This window comes from Zosterops lateralis, assembly GCF_965231275.1.
Source record: "Zosterops lateralis genome assembly, chromosome: W".
Taxonomy (NCBI): domain Eukaryota; kingdom Metazoa; phylum Chordata; class Aves; order Passeriformes; family Zosteropidae; genus Zosterops; species Zosterops lateralis.
The window spans coordinates 14,379,996-14,398,218 of NC_139801.1; the positions used below are offsets into that span (position 1 = coordinate 14,379,996).

Sequence of the window (18,223 nt, forward strand, 5' to 3'; positions counted from 1 at the left end):
TGGATGCATTTGATAGCCCTTTCTAAAGTTGCATTTATTGTTCACACCGCAACTAGAAATTAACATAATACATTGCATACACATCTCCTTCAATAAAATATTTTGTTAGGCATATAAACAAATTCAAATTGGTGAACTTCCTTTGTAAAAAGACATTCTTGCTCTATTTCCACAAAATTTAGTCTTATTTTGGCTCATTCTCTGAATTCATCAGGTTTTCTAACAGTGTATGTAATTAAAGGATTCATTATGCCTAATTAACAGTTCTGTTTATTCTCATTCAAATTATTTAGTGTACACAACACAGTAATCTTCCTATTTCCAGCAGTTAGCGACAATCTGTGGGGTCTTATCCCTAAATACAGACAAGATCATTGACATTTCAATCTCTGCTGCAGATTTTTTTCTTACCTCTTATTAGTAGTTTTATAATGCAACCCAAATTTCTGCTTGATTTTGTTACAAAGCATAGTTGAATATTTTCATTTAATATAGAAAAACAGAAAGCTGAAACATATCGGGTTTCTTTTCCACAGAGGTAAATACTTAGCTATCAGCACATTTTGAAACTATGATTAGGTCCATATAGTCAGTATAAAGTAATTTACTGTTAAAATATTTTACAAGTGACACAAGGAAGCCAAATTAATTCAAAAGTATTTCTTGGGGGTTTGTTTGATGTCTTATCTTTATTTATCAAAGAACCTATTGCACAGATTTCAAGATTGTTGGACTAAACTGTTAACCTTTTTTCAATAACAAAAACAAATGCCTTTGTCATAAGTGCCTCTCTCTCCTTCCCAAGAAATAGAGAAAATCACCTGCCAATTGCTACACACACACACACAAATTCTCCAAGAAATCATCTTCTGGATGATAATTCACTTTTTAAAATTACATTAACTATATCACTAACATAACTTTCTAAGATTTATTTCCATTTTTAGACAAATACTCCATCTTCTAATCCATGTTTAGTTCCTCCCCCACTTTAAACAACTTTAACTGGAATTAGAAGAGCCTGAATAAGAGAAAATAGTTTCCAGAAATAAAATGCTCAGTCTCATATATTACTGGTTTCACAAATCTCTACAATGAAACTAATGATCAGAACATCATTTTTCTATAATTCTCAGGTATATTCAAGTCATCCCATTTAAGTGCATTTTAAAAAGCATTTAACTTAAAATATTGAGGTTTTCAAACTGAGGTAGGAAAGGTTATTTGAGTATAGCAAAAGTTGTTTTTGCTTCCCCCATGCTGTAGTCACTCATTTAAATGCTTTAAATTTCCATCCTTTGACAGTCACCACCTGACAAAGTTCTAAAATTCACAGTATTGCTTTTAAAAATGCTAGAAAACATTTCACAGTGTGGTTTACCATGGTGCTTTGAAATGATTAGTCTGTAGACTGGGCACTAGATTAAAGGTAGGCAGAAATAAGACAGCATGGACAGATCAGTTCCTCTGTGCACATCAGCAGCTGACTGGATGTCAGCCAGGTCTAATCTGGATGCTGCGCAGCCATGCCTGAGCAGTGGTATCCCTACATTAATACTCTTTGCATGCCTATGCAATGTCTGAAGAGAGTTAGCATACATTCAGCCTCAGACTAGAGGAAAATTTGCACATATGTGTTCAAGACAATTTCTACTGGTGAAATTGATAGAGGGCCTCAGATCCTGGGATATTTTAACATGGATTCTCCATGCACTGTTGGTAATTTCATTGAAATCAGGGGGACAATACAGAAGAGCATAAAGCCTATAGGAAATCTGGCCAAATATACTGCAAAAACCAGCTGCAAGTAAAGGAACAAAAGTTGCGTTATGATTCATACAGATGCTTAAAAACTAGATGGGCTAGATGTACTTACACTAGCAGGAGTATTTTTCTACAAATATATTTTTAAGCATCTTCCTAGTCTACAATGAAAAGCAAATTTAAAAACAGAATAATTAGTAAGACAGATTGCTTGGGAAGGAAATAAGAAAAGGAAACAAATCAGTCATGGATTCTATATCAATCTTGGCAAGAGTTCCATAACCAAATTCTAATTCAATTCAATTTCAAATTCCGTTTTAAAACTATGCCTGAATGTTTAATGATGTAATTTTAAGACTGTGAACATTTTGAGGAACTGTTATAACAGAATTCATTCTTATTTTCCTTATACTGTGGACAATGAACATATCAGTAAGATAAAAAATGATATATTTTAAGTAAGAAAACCCAAAAAACCCACTCACCAAAACAAGAAGTAAAAAAATCTCAAGCTACTACTTTCATACCTCCTAGGAATATCTATTTTTGCTTTCCTTATTGATTTTGTTATGGAGGTAGAACACTACTCAGTCTTTAAAAAGAAGTCAATTACCACAGTGTTGATTATACATAAATGAAAAATAAAAATGCAAGTACTGTAAATATTTGGAAAAATAATTTTATTTCCTTTTCAAAAGTTCTAAGTATTCTATGTTCTCCAATATAATTTCAGCTAATGCTTAAACTGTACTCTTTCCTGTTACAGATATTTCAGATGACAGTATAAGCTTCCCCCTTTTTCTTTTATTAGGGAATATGAAAAGCTTTCTTGAATAAAGAAGGGAATAGCAGAAAAGAGAACAATAAATTATGGCAAAGAGCTCCATAATCTATCTATAAAGTGTTTTTGCCACATTGTTCCCTGGAATGAGTCTGCTGCATGCCCAGTTTCCTTAGCAGCTGAGGATTGTAAATATCCAAATCTAAAAAGTTTTACTCATGCAGTACACAGGAGTTGAGCATGACTGCACATGTATGAACAATTCTGATATACATGGAAAAGGACTCCCTATCCTTTCTGAAGAATTTCAGAGATATTATATACTGTGAAACTTCAGTCAAGATTTTTAAAATATTTTACTTTGTTACTTAGGTTATTTTGAGTCAGGGCAACCCAATCTTCACTAGAAACATTTTTATAGCTCCATATTTTATAATAAATGTACTATTTGTACAGAGTAATAGAGAAATACTTAAGATATCCAGTTCACCATAAGAATCCAGTCACATGGCAACAAACATTAGGTTATAAAACCCCCTAATAATGTCTTTTCAGTTTACAGGATATTTTTCAAAAACATTTAAAAGATAATAGAATATAAAACCATTTGAAGGCATCCACAAAAACATGTATGATCAATTTAAGTTTTTCAATTTGTTTGATAAGTTTGCAAAGAGCTGGTACCTACTTTCCTCTTACACTACTTTCTGAAAATTTTTCCTTGTCAAGAGAATAACTCAGTTTTTTGCAATGTGTGTGATCAGCATATATGGTATGCCTGAAATGGACTATAGGCATCAGTGTTTTTCAGACATCACTTCAGTATACTCTCAAAGCTGCTGGTACTATTAAAATAAACAAACAAAACCCACAAAGAATGCCATTGCAACCAAATCTTTGTTCCACTGTAAGGAATCACAATTCTGATAAACTCCACATTAGTGAAACTGAAGGATGAATCACAGAGTAGCTGTAAGAACAGTTCATATAGAAGAACTACGTACATGAACAACCACTTGTTCAGTGCTTTTCCAAATCTATGCAATGCTGTTCATGACTTACTAGTTTCTTGCTGAAAGAAGAACATATGCTTGGTTTAATTAGATTGCTATTATAAAATGATTTCTTAGAGAAGATATTCTCGAATCTTCAGCTGTTAGTGAATATCCACTGACCATCAAGATGCTTGTTGCTTACCAAGCAATCCTTGACAAAATATAATAGAGCTAAAAACCAGCCAGAGAAACTCAGCTAAAAATGAGGTCTGTAAACCTCCTCCCATATTCTATTTTAATCTGGGAAGCTTTTCAAAGGGTTTTGCCATGTACAGTGAAAAGAGTTCTATAAATGTCTAGTGGGTATAGTATTTCCTTTCTTCATGTATGGCTTAAAAAAAGAATGGCAAGGCACAGATCTAATTCAGAGTTCAGCATTGCTTTTTGTTCATAACTTGATGGATGGTTTCAAGTTTGTACAACAGTCTTTAGCTAATATTTATGCAATTCTAATCTTTAGAATGATCCAAAATCACTTTGCCTTGAAGTCAAATAGATCTCCCTGATTCAGGCAGATGCATCCATCACCAGAATGCCTTCAAGAGAGGTTGAATGTAAAAAAAAAACAAACACCAAAAATAGCACTATTTTGGACATTTATTAGATCCATTCAATATGGAAAGCACAACTATATTTTGACACAACAATTAGTGTGTTCATGTTAGTTTCACCTGGCTTGATATGGTAACTTCAAACAAGCAGCTATGGAAAAGGGGATGATGCTTGCTGATGCTTAGGTCAACTTTCCAGGATCAGAGAGGCTGTTCCTGCCATAAAATCAAAACCAAATCTTCTCAGTAATGATTTATTTTGCTTTTCAAACTATGGAAAGATATATGGTTTACACATTTTGCTGTAATTTCCTATTAACTGACAAGTCATCAGGATTCGAAAATACTTTTAAACCTAAACTCCAATTTGCTACTTCCATGAGATGGTTAGTACAGTGGAAACAATCCATATCAGTTTGCTTATATGATTACTTTGAAATAACCATGACATCAAAATTTCCTCTTTGCACATACATCTATTGCAACAAATGAACAAGTACTTGAAGAAAAACTGCCCCTGAAGTTCATTAAAAAACTAAGATTATGTTAATGAAGTCTTTTGCATAAATTAGTTCCTCATAAATGCTCTTTTCTATTTCTATGTTCTAATACTTTGTAACGAGCAACGGTGCAGTTAATGCAATTTCATATTTGTAATCTATATATACATCGTATTTTAAAGTGCAAATTTTTCCACATATCAAGACATTATAGAAAAGAACACACAAGGGATTAAGAAGGAACAATGACACTTGTTTGGGGTGTGGATATGAATCTTAACTTCGTATTTCTCAGTGTTTAGAAATTTAAGTTTAGTCACTCCCCACATTCTGAAACTTCAACACTAATAAATTGTCACACATCTTCATTTTGACATTAAAAAAACCCCTTACATATTACAACTCAATTTAGCCCTTCTCTCACTCCTTTTTAGTCACAGAAGACATTAAATGCTTACTGGACTCTTCTTATTTTGCCAATGCCTAGTATATCCAGTCTTGCTGTTCTTCTCCAGATACCAACCTCACGTTACATGCCATCTCTGAGCATTTGATAGAGGATGTTCCAGTGGTTTTAGGTCTACCTCCCTTATGGATGACTAGGTTACTGTCTAACTCTTTCAAGTCATTTTGGGTCATCACTATAACTAAACTGATAAAATGTTCTGTGCCAGACATATATACAGGAAGGAAATCAGTTACTTTCTAAATTAGCTCAACCAACCTTCAAACTCTGCTAAATCAAATAAAATATACTCTTACTCCATAACAAGAGTGCCACCTTCTTGTTGTTGGATAGCCATATCATTGTAACTACAACAGCACAGACTCACAGCTTAATTCTATTACAACCACTTGTGCAGATAAGGTTCTATTTTAAATTAAGAACTAACAGAAAAAAAAGGGGATAAAAGTACTTCCCTGCTCTATAAAGATGTTTGGAAAATAAACATCCTTTAAAAATAGTTAAGTACTGTTACAGTATAGCACTCAGGTAGTACAGTGCAAAGGGCCTCATGACTACCTGTGATTGATGAATAGCTTACTGGTTAAAGCTGAAAATTTTCAGCTATCCCTTAGTGTGCAAATTTAATTACATCCTTTCCATTGTGCTTCCTTTAAAATGCTCCATTACATCTTTACATCTCAGTCCGTGGTGATCAGAGTCCCCTGCTCACCAGCATCACACTATTCCAAATAATCCTGTTCCCTGGAGAGTTTTAAGAACAGAAGGGGAAACACAGGGAAAACACTATCCTTTTATCAAAATGGAATTTAAGGCATGAGGAAAGTACATCTGCTCATAAGACAGAAGTTACACTTTTATCTTAATACCGTATTATCAGCTGAAACACACCAAGATGAATACTGATGAAAATAATCTGAGTAGTCATGCATTTACTTTTCCCTTTCCCATTCTCTGCCTTAACGTTTGTGGAAGGTATGGAAGGTATGGCAGGAGCATCCCCTGGCAGGAGAGAGAGAAGTACTGTTTGGAAATATGTCCTATATCATTTCATAGAACCTACTTGAACACATTTTTCAAAATAATTTTTCCTAATCTACCCTAATACTGGCACAAAGGGAAAGCTCTGAGCCTTGAGATAAGCAAAAGGAGAGGTTCAAGCTCTCTGGTTATATTCCAGTCCTTAGCTCTGACTTTAAGAAATGGGACACAGTCAGGTTGGTGGGTCAGAGAAGAATCTGGACACAGAAATGAAGTAATTCCATGGTGTAGTAGATGCCATCATTACCCATGGCTAAGCAGCACTGATTTAAAAAGGATTTTTCAAATGCTCAAAGTACTCTTACAAGAAAGAAATTTTTGACAGAGGGAAGAGATTTCCAAAGAGCACCCTGAAGGATCCAAAGATCAAGGAATATACCAAATACATATCTCCAAAGATGCCAAGAAGCATGAGAACTCACTTTACATCGATATTAATGATTTCCTCAAGCTATGATTTCTGCAGCAACTACACCCATGAGTTATTTTATTCCTTATTGCTATTCCCTGACTTCTCATCTTTATAAAAATTGATAAAAGAAGGATAGAGTAGTTCTGCAAGATACTTCATAAAAAATATAGCAGCACTCAAAGTAAAATGGAGCAAGATCAACAATTGAAATCAATGCAGTGCTGCACAAAGAACCTCACTTTTATGAATCTACTATTAATGCTTGTAATCTGAAAGTTATGACATGCATTTTCCCAACCGTGTATTCTGATTAATTTAAAAACTGAGCCATGGGGTCTCACCTAAGAAAAAAGATTTTCATTAAATATAATTAAATCAAACCTCAATTTTTCTTCTCATCAAACTCCTATATAATCAAGATAATACAACCAAGATCTTTGCAGAGAACAAGCAAAACAAATTCCATGATTTATATATGTTTTGTGACGATAGCATCATCTGCTTTTACCTTGCTCTGTCATGGAAAGATTCTCATACTTTATCACTGAAAATATCACATGAAGGTACTCTTGTTTTACTTCTTCAAAGTAACTTAATTACATTAACGACAAGAACAACAAATTGCTGATATTTTAGCTTTTAATATAAAATACTACAGGAAATACTCAAAAGATAATTAAACAATAAGCATATTTAAGCAACCTTTATTTGATGCAAACAACAATTTGTTAATTTGAAAAATAAAAAAGTCTCATCTTTTTCTTTTCTGTTCATTGGTAATATTACCATGAAGCAAAAATAAATTGCCAATTTCAAGTAAATAGTTTAAATTTTCCTACACAGAAATAGTCACTGAAAATGGTTGAAAATATTGAGCAACAGAAAAGTTCATTTACCCGAAGCAAATGTGAGGGTTTCCCTTATTTGTATTTTGCCAAATTTACCCTTTGTCTAGAAGAAAATTCAAACCAAAAATTTTGATCACATATCCCTGCACATATACCAAGAAATAACATCCATATTTGGATACTTACTTATGCACATAAATAAGTCAGCACTGCATATTGTAATATCAAACAAATTGCTGGCCCACATTTTTACATATTGCAATGTATTGTTGCAAAAATAAATTATGCAAAATAACTTCAGCTTTTCCCAAAAATAAGGGGAACCTGATCAATCATCCATACCCATGTACCAAAGGCAGTTTCAGACTTTCAATAAATTGCTCTGACAAATTAGGCAATAATTTTCTATCACTTACATGTACCAAAATAATTTTTCAAAAGTGAACTAGCTAAACAATGCACTCCTAAATCTGCAAACAAAACACCATTATTTCAGATGAACCAAAGAACAAATAAATTATTAGATTTGGTCAAGTTTACTGTTGCTGCTAAGAAGTAGATGTGCAAGAAGTAAATTTCACTCTTAGAATCAAGAGAAGACTTAAGAACAACTGTGAGAGCAAGAATCAAAATATTTATCTTAGTGGCAAAGACAAAAATAGGAAATAACTCAAGCAACTTCCAGGAAAAGCAGTGTGCTGAAAATGTCTCCTATTGTGCTGGTAACAGATCAACACAATAAAGGACTCCAGTGTGCAACTGTTGAATTCCTTCTGTCTACCTGATATCAGTTTATCCATCATCTACCAATAGTAGCTTATCCAATATCTACTTCTGAAAAAATAACATCAAAGCCAAAGGTGCCTGAGAGTATGTATAATGCCCACACATCCCAGCACACTTTTTGGAATAGAAGAGATGCACCATACTTAAAAAAATCCTTGCAAGTAGGAACAATCTATGCTAGAAAACTAAGATCTTTCCAGACTATTGGATTTAACTGATGTTATTTACACACACATATATATAAAATATTTATGCCTCAAATATTTTTCAAACTATGAACCTATTCATTCCAGAAAGGAGAAAAAAAGTTAGAGCTAAGTGAACAGAGTATATTAAAATGGATCCTTTGAAAACCCAACATATCTTTAAATAGTTCTAATGTCACAAGGAACAGCCAGCTTCTCTTCTAGACTAGTTAAGTTGAAAAGAGGTAGTCATCAATATCTGAGAAAAGAGGAAAATCAGGAAAATTGTATAATTCTCATTAAAGTGATGTTTATTCTACAAAATCAGTTTAAATTTAGAGTTTAAGGAAAGCTTTAGAGACTTCAGCTGTAAACCATTAAATATATCCTTTACTTCTCTGAAATGTGGCATAATTTACTAGAGAACTTCAGAGAAAGTTTTAACATGCTTCATCCTTGTGGTAGTATATGCACATGCAAGATGCTTAGTGAGTTATTACTCTGGCCCTCCCAAATGCAAATGCAATTGCTACCAGGAACTCTAAGAGTGATTCCAAATTTCAGATTTGTGGAATTAGGACTTTCCCAATGGTTATCTTTACAAAAGGACAATCTGTAGTAAGCAATCTGAGTTCCAGGAAATATGCTTTTATTCCAGTTATTTCCTAGCAGCACAGCTTCTTGCCCTACTGATTTCAGTAAGTACAACAGTATGCCTCTTTCAGCATCAAGAGATTGTTATTTTGGAAATAAATCTGAGTTGAACTCTAAAGTTTTTTTGATGAGTTAATATCCATAAGATATTCTTCTCTAAGTTTTGTCAATTTTGTTTTTGTAGAAGTTCTATACATGAAGGATTTAAGCAAATGTTTAAAATTTATTTACACTCCTTTTTTGTCGAGTTTTCAGCTGCACCAAAAGTATTGGTGAGTAGCTCAGTTGTGCTGTCCAGAGGACTGTGACAAGCATCAGAAGTTTGCTCACTGAGTCTTTCTTGTCACTCCTGTCTAAAAGATGAGGCCTAACTGATTCCTCTACTTCATAAGTGAAGCTTTTCAGCAGTACTAGAACTCAAAGATGGACCATCACATTACACAAATGCCGTGGAACTTTGTACTGCTACAGCCTGCCACTGACTACTAATTATAGTTCTAATAGGCTCTGAAAAAGTAATCTGGAATTAAAATAAATCCCAAACACACAAGCATAGAACACAGAAATATTTAAAAGCACTGTTTCAACCCTGTCACATAAAGATGATTAAGATGATTAAGTAGCAGTAAATTTTTTAGCTGCACTTGTAAAAATATGAAGAGGAACTTTGAAGAAACGGCAAATCTTCACTCATATTTCAGATTATACCAGCAGACAACACAGAGGTGTAGTGACCAACAAAAACCTGTGTTTAAAGTTCTGCACTGTACAGATAATGAAATCCTAAAATAACAATCTACACAAAGAAGTAGTATTCAGCATTATATTCTGCAGTGAAATTATCACTTTTTTTTTTTTTTTTTTTTTTTTTTTTTTTTTTTTTTTTTAACAACTAAGCCTTTTTAGGTAATATTTGAAGACTCAAAAGGTGTTTCTGCACAAGTCTTAAAAAACACACACTCATTTGTCCCAGAACTGAAATTTACAAATTTACAACTACATATGTGGTGCTTATTTTAGGAAGCTAATCCTTTAAATATATTATAAGTCAACTCAGACATCTCCTTACCACAGTTAAATTTTTCTCTCATTCTCTTATTTCTCTCATTCTCTGTGGATGTGTCTACCTGGACCTTAGTAAAGACTTGACACTGTCTCCCACAGCATTCTCCTGGAAAAGCTGGCAGCCCATGGATTTGAAAGGTGCTCTCTTCAGTGGGCTACGAACTGTCTGGATGGCCAGGCCCAGAGAGTTGTGGGGAATGGACTCATATCCAGTTGACAGCCAGTCACCAGTGGGGTTCCCCAAAGTTCAGTATTGGGCCAGTCCTATTTAACATCTTAATTGATGACCTGGACAAGGGGATCAAGTGCACCCTCAGTAAGTTTACAGAGGGCACCAAGTTGGGTGGAGTCTTGATCTGCTGGAGGGCAGGAAGGCTCTGCAGAGGGATCTGGACAGGCTGGAGCAATGGGACAAGGCCAATTGTATGAGGTTCAACAAGGCCAAGTGCCGGGTCCTGCCCTTGGGTCACAACAACCCCATGCAGCTCCAGGCTGGGACAGAGTGGCTGGAAAGCTGCACACAAGGAAAAGCACCTGGCAGTGCTGAAAGACAGCAGCTGAACATGAGCCAGTGTGTGCCCAGGTGGGCAAGAAGGCCAATGGCATCCTGGCTTGGATCAGAAATGGTGTGACCAGCAGGACCAGGGAAGTGATTGTCCCTCTGTACTCAGCACTGGTGAGGCCACACCTCGTGGCTGATGGAGCTGGGGGTGTTTAGCCTGGAGAAAAGAAGGCTCAGGGGGGACCTTCTGACTCTCTACAACTCCCTGAAAGGAGGGCGGAGCCAGGTGGGGGTTGAGCTCTCCTCCCAGGGAACAAGCAATAGGTCAAGAGGAAATGACTTTAAGTTGGTCTAGGGAAGGTTTAGATTGCTTATTTGGAAAAAATTCTTCACAGAAAGTGTTATCAAGCACTGGAAAAGGCTCCTTAGGGCAGTTGAAGAGTCACCATCCCTGGAGGGCTTTCCAAGAGGTATAGATGTGGTGCTTAGAGAAATGGTTTAGTGGTGGACCTGGCAGTGATGGGTTAATGGTTGGACTTGATGATCTTAGAGGTCTTTTCTAACCTAAATGATCTTATGAACTGTAAAACTGATAACACGTTTAATCTCAAAATAGTTGATCAGTATAGCTATAAGAAGCAGCAGAGAAGGTATTTGTTGAAGCTCTGAAACAAAACCATAGCAAACATGACCTCTTCATTGCAGGCACAAACTTGAAGGGAGAAATTTAATGCATTCCTCAAAAACATACATTTACATTAAAACCAGGATAAAAGGCATTCACAGTTGTTAAAACCAGAAGCAAAAAAAAGTGCTATAATTCATTCTGACCTGCAAAAAATAGGCCATAAAAATTCAGCATAAGACCCCTTAACAAAAATACTGTGAAAAATACTTCTGTAACTTTCCTCTGATCTAGAGTGCATCTTTCAGAAAAATGCTCAAAGATCAGGAGAGTGTAAAATATGTTGCTTCTTTTTTGCAAATGCCAAAAGGGACTGTTAGGATGGTTCAATCTTAAAAATCGCATACTACAGCTATCCCAGTCATATAATAGCCTAACAAACTTTCAAACCTGTATATAAAATTTATTTAAAATGCTACTTGTTTTTTTTACAGTACAATGCAAGGCTTATCCATAAACACAATAACAGGATGATTTTAAATTTTAAAGTTTACTGAAACAATGTAATAAGTTATATAGATGTTCAGCATATGTAGCATTAATTTTAGCTTAAAATAAGTTGATTTTACTGAGTTTTATAATCAATGGACATTAGTCCCTTAAGACAGAATAACTATCTAAATGGTTTTTGAACTACGTGCACTAATCTTAGTTTAAACTGGATTTCAGATGAATCACAGCAATGATGTTGTATGTGACAAAGCCAGGAGAACACATTTTCTTGGGGAAGGATGAGAAAGGAGAAACAAAGGACAAGAAATACATGGAGGTGAAAGAAGGAAAGAAAGCAAAATATACTAAGCTACATGGAATAAGAGAAATAGAATAATGATGCAAAAAGGCAGCCCTAGAAAAGATTTGCTACAATCTACTAAGAAATATATGATGAACTAAATAAAGAATGATTATGAAAATTACATCTTCTAGTGCAGTAAAACAGTTATAAGTAAAAATGGCATGTAGTAAAACTGGATGCTATTTCTCTGAATTGGAGTGAGGACATTGTGGAAATGACATGAATATTTTCGATATCTGTTATTGACAAATAGACCTTGGCTTATTAAGAGATATCTTTATGAATTATGAACCCTAAATTATGAACACTGGAATTTGCTTAATTATATCCTAGAAAGTAGGCTACCAGGAAGTTGGGGAAAAAAAAGTAAAACTATAAATACACATGAAAAATCTGAAGTTCAGACACTTTCTCCAAAATCTTCATGGATGAACATTCAAAACTTGATTTGCAAGAGAAAGTTATTCTTTCCATGAAACTTATTTCCAGTATCATTGTAAGAATCTTATTCTAGATACAATAGCAATGAGACTGATATCAGATTTAATATTTTTTTTTCCCTGGAAACTATGTTCCAAGTTATTTCCAAATATGTAAGAAATATATGACTTCATAAAACACAAAATACACAAAAACACTGCAGAAAAGCTATAAACCTGAATTTAAAATAATTGCATTGCTTATGTGTGACACTGCTGATAGAGTCATGCCAACTGCATTAAATTAAATAAAACCTTTACACATTACTAATATATACTGTATAAACAACCACATGCAATACAGACTACAAAAAAACCTACTTCAGAAACATTTTAGAAAGCATACATACACTGTATATAGCTCAGAGGGCTCTAAATTTAACGATTTTCTGCACATAGAATCGTGTGATTTCAAAGTCTATCCTTAGGAGCTGAACTCCGTCAGAAAGTTTTCCATATACCTTATAATGAACATAAAACTTTCATCTGAAATCTTTAGACTAAGCTGACAGCAAGGATGTAAAAATTTTCTGTCTGACTCTAGATACCTATTATTGTTAGAACTGGAAACTGCCTGTTCTGAATATCAAAAAGGGAGAGGGGAAATGTTCATATTTCCTGGATAAAGAGAAAATATTTAACAAGAAGGCTAACATTTTACAAATAAGCAATATTCAAGCTGAATTGTTAAGTATTTAAGGGTCAATACAATCAAGTGAGTAAAGAACAGACATAGCAAAATAAATTAATTATACAGATATCAACTCAGTACACATGCACATAAACATAGCTATACATTCACAAAAATTTCTAAATCAGTTCTTATCAGATAAACTTTGTAAGAAAACATTTTATTCTCAAATTAATGAGCAATGATATACCCAGAACTGCATTCATAAATAATCTTGTATACAGTTAAAATCCTCTCCTCTGACATTTTATCTGCCTATTTTTGAGATATGACAGCTCTACACACATAGCTACATAAGATATCTAAATGCTCTAAATGCTAAACAGTAAAAAAGAACCCTGACCAGTTAGTAGCATTGATTTCACAATGTGAAATTATCTACTTCAGTCTGAAACGAAAGAAACTAAAATTATAGCACCAAGAATAAAAAAATGTTAAATCTGCAGAAGAGGCAAACAAATATCAAACCTACAATCTGTTATGAATAAATTCCTGTTTATATGACTAATTTGATAATGCCAGTCTACTGTTTATGTTTCTTTCCTCTTTCTGCATACACTGGACCATAGAGACAACACTATCTGAATTCTCCTATAGATAGAACTTTTTAATAATCTTATTGTCACACAGCCTAAAGTATGGAGGCTTCCCAACAGAGCTGTATTTATAGTGTAAGAGGCAGATGGGGTTTTGTAACTGTCTTCTTATTTCATCATCTAAAAACATCCCCTAGAAAAAACACATTTCATTTCCAAATAAAAACATAAAAGAATCTTAGGGCTTCTATACATAGTATTTCACAACACTTCAGCTACAACAATTTAGTTACAGTAGTACCATTCCCTTGTACAGACACACCTAATCATTCATATTGTAGTTACGTTTAACTAGATAAATTACCAGATTAAGCTCATGTAACTGAAGCACATTTTAAGACTATTTAAGTGTTCCCACATCAGGAACTTGCATTGGAATAAGCAAGTCGTTTTAGTTACACTGTAGCAAGATTTCCAATAACCACAATCCCATAGACAAATTTCACTTTGTTCCCCAAAATCACCATATAAGCAAGAGTAAAATCTATCAAACATTTGTGTTTAATTTCTAACCATAGGAGTAGCAAATCTAAAATAACAGAAGTATACAAGATATAATACAATTAACATAAAAAAACCCCAACTTACCTTTATTAGATTTGGATGACTTGTTCTTGCTAGGTTTAAAACAAGAGCCCCTTGATTTATCTTCTCTATCCTTAATAAATTTCTGCACATCATCCAATGAAAGTTTTTGAAGGACAACTACAGGCTTAGCTCCTTTATTTAGATCTTCAACTAGACCAATCTTCTCTACTTTGCCCTGTTCACCTTTAAATTCAGTTCTCTTTGATTCCTGAGTGACATTGCCATCTTTATTACGCTTGATTTTTGGAATGACAAAATGTTTCAATGCGCCAGATCTTGCCCCCAACAAATAACTGGGAAACTCTGCTTTATTGTCAGCATGTGCTTTATTACTATTTACTTTACTCTTATTACCATCTGCCCTTTGTTCATCCTTGCTGTTTTGTGATTTAAAGCCAGGTTTATCAGGTCTTGATTTACTAGAATCTCCTCTACCTTCCTGTTTAATGTGAGGGCTGTCAGGTCTTGATTTTTGATCCCCAGAAGAAAACTTTTCCCTTGATTCACCAGACTCATGTCTATGTTTTCTTGCAAATTTCTCAGGTTTTGAACCATCAGATTGAATACCATGTTTAGAATCATGTTCATTTTTGTTTGAGGATCGCAAATATTCAAGTCTTCTGATCTTGGATGGATCTCCTCTGTATCTCTCCGACTCCTCCCTGTCCTCTGATCTTTGTTTGAGGCTATCATGGTCACGCCTTGGTGTATCGGAAACTGAGCGCCCATCAGACCTCTGTTTTGTTGGATCAGGTCTACTTTCAGATTTTATCCTTGAAGGATCAGATTTCATATCTAGTTTATGTCTAGATATTTCTATTTTCTTATCTGATAATGGTTTACTCGAGTCCCTCCTGTTATCATGTCTATGTTTTGGCATTTCAGGCCTGCCTTCATTCTTCTGTTTCGGTGTTTCAGACCTCTGCCTTATTTCCTGTTTGCCATTATTTTGTTTTCCCTCATTTTGTTTCATCTCCATTTGCCTGCTCTGGTTTTGTTTTAATTCTGTTTGTCTGTTCTCACTTTGTTTCCCTTCCATTTGTCTGCTTTCATGCTTGCTTTCACGTTTAGCTTCTACTTGTTTCTTCTCATTCTGTTTACTTTCCAACTGCCTGCTCACATTTTGCTGAAATTCCATTTGTCTGTTTTCATTTTGCTGGATATCTGTTTTTTGACCCCCAAAGTCTGACATTTTCCTAAAAATCTCTGGGTGGTTTTCAGGTTTAAATTTAAGAACTCCAACAGTGTCTTCTTGGGAAACACACACAAACACGTCATTATACTGCTTAATATCTTCAGGTTTTTTGATGATGTCCAAATCCTGAGTTACTGTTGCCTGAGAGTCTGCTCTTCCTGCTTGCTGCAGATCAATACTAACCATCAGCGCTGGCCTTGCCCCATTTCCTGCAGAACCTGTCTCCTGAGAAGCTGCTCTATTTCCTCCAGTAGCACCTCCAACCTCCTGTGGTTTGTTTTCTTGTTTTCGCTTCTTCAGAGGCTTATCTACAAATTAAAAGAGAAAAAAATCACAAATGCTATATATTAGAAATAGGCAAATGTCCAAGCAAAAATGTCCATTCCCCTTCACCCCCACCAATTAATCCTCCTACACATCTATGTGCACACAAACAACAAAACCCATTGAATTTAAAAGTAAGAATAGAACTTCTCTAATACTTTTTAATGTGTTCATTATCAATCTATTACATATGCCAATTATTCATCAAAAAACATCTTCAAAACATATGAAATCAGTTCCTGTACAATTCCCAAGAGAACCATCTAATAAAGAAGCTGCAATAATGGCCAAAAAAATCATCATTTACAGTTGAAGCAAGTTTTGAGGAACACTACTATAAAAGATTCTCTTTTGCAGATTAAGCCTGGTTCATTATACATGAACTGTGCAAGGATCTGCAATGATTAAGACAGAGCTTCTACCTACTTGATTCAGTTGGGCTTCACATATATTGTAGCCACATGAACAATGAACAAAATTAAAATAAGTCCAACACTCCATGCTTCTCTTTGAAACGAGTATATCGAGAGTGGGAGTCTATACCATATATCACATATGAATAAGTGGGGGGGCACTAAACACTTAAAAGCTTCAGTATTTTCCCCTTGCAACCATAATGCTTTTCATGGATTAAATTAAAAAATTCAGTGATAATTTTATGTAGTGTCAAGAGCTTGACTCTACAATAATCCTTTCAGTTTACATTTTACAAAAAATCATTAAAAGTAGAATACAGAAAAATAGAAAGTGAGCCAACCACCCCCTCCTGTAATTTGGTAGAATTCACAGAAATGAGAAGCACATGAAAATATCTATTAATTTAAAATACAATTTATTTATATCACCAACATGATACTCTAAACTATAATTAATTTCTACCATGAAACTCAAAAGCCCTACCTGCACTAAGGCTTATATTCTCATTTTGTAGTTTGTCAATAAAAAAAAGTATTTTCTCTGTAATCAAGGAATATGATTTTAAGTCTAAATAATGACCAAACACAGGTTGAAAATTCTATCAAAATGTCTAGACCACAAATACAGTATAAGAATAACAACTTATTTTGTGCTTAGATTTGTGGTGCCTTTTCACCAGATGCAATGAGCCAGCTCTCCTTTTGGGAGCAGGGGAAAAGTAAGGAGGATGCAATCAAGGAAGAAGGAATGAAACTCTTAACAAAAATACCCCCAACCTCTCCAATTGCAAACCAGAATTATAACTATGATTTCTAATTTCCTCTATACTTGTAGAAGATTCTGATTCAGAAGAATTAAAAATTTTAAGGATCATCTCCAAAATTAACATTAGAACACAGTAACTGTAAGATAGTTAACTCCAGTGCTGTGAACGGGTTTGTGGGTTTTTTCCGTCATTTTAATTCTCAAATCTATTTGTATATCTCTAACTTTCTAAAACTCAAAAATTATGTATAGCATTTAATGTCTGGAAGACAGTAAAGACAAATACAATAAGCTCCACGCAGAAACTGGTCAACTGCAAATAAGGAACTTTGAAAAGTAGGAACACTTGCCAACTTTATGATAGACATGAACCAAAACAAATTTGATGAATTGAAAGTGCAGCTTTTTAGCATGGCGGTTTTTCCTTTTTCTGTCCAACAACAAAAACTGTTGGATTCTTATGAGAGCTATAGATTAACTTCCTTACACTACTTATTAAAACAAATGTGGATTTTTTTGAAACCTTCATACAATGACAAAAAAAAAAAATTCTCCCTGAGACTAAGAAGGCTTTGACCTCACTGAGCTTCATAGCAGGTCTTAGGAATGACCATGAAGTAGAAGCTCCCAAACTGAGAGATTTCAAATTTGATTTTTTTTTAAACACATATACATTAATATACATACATACACACACACATCACTACCTTATTTCTCAATTAAAACTTGAAATTTTGAAACACAAATTGAGAAACTTGTGTTCTTATGAAAAAGTCAGTCAGCTTTTTCATTTTAATCCAGAAATGTCAGTCACACTGAAAAAGTCCTGTAAAGCTCTGATGGTGGATCTAGCTTTTAAGACATTACTGTTACCAGTTATCTGCCCTGTCCCTTTAACTGAGGTTATCACCTGTAGCAAAAAGGAACACACATTCACATTTCTATGAGTGTGTTTCACTGTCTAGTGCATCAGATTACAGCACTAGTGAAGATGGTTTGCATTAACCTAACCAGACTGAACAAGCCAGCTAAGAACCAAGCAAAGGTTTTCTTCTGCTACCCCTACCATAGGAGCAA

The 18,223-nt window shown here is 34.4% G+C and overlaps 1 protein-coding gene across 5 annotated transcripts in view; it reads right to left on the minus strand.

Moving 5' to 3' along the window:
- LOC310922087 (nipped-B-like protein) overlaps positions 1-18,223 on the minus strand; it is a 153,743-nt gene that overhangs the window by 50,519 nt on the left and 85,001 nt on the right. For all 5 annotated transcript variants that reach the window (XM_083882405.1, XM_083882403.1, XM_083882407.1 and 2 more), the window contains one exon: positions 14,446-15,948. In XM_083882405.1, coding sequence (XP_083738531.1) covers positions 14,446-15,948 — 1,503 coding nt within the window. The remainder of the gene's footprint in view (positions 1-14,445; positions 15,949-18,223) is intronic.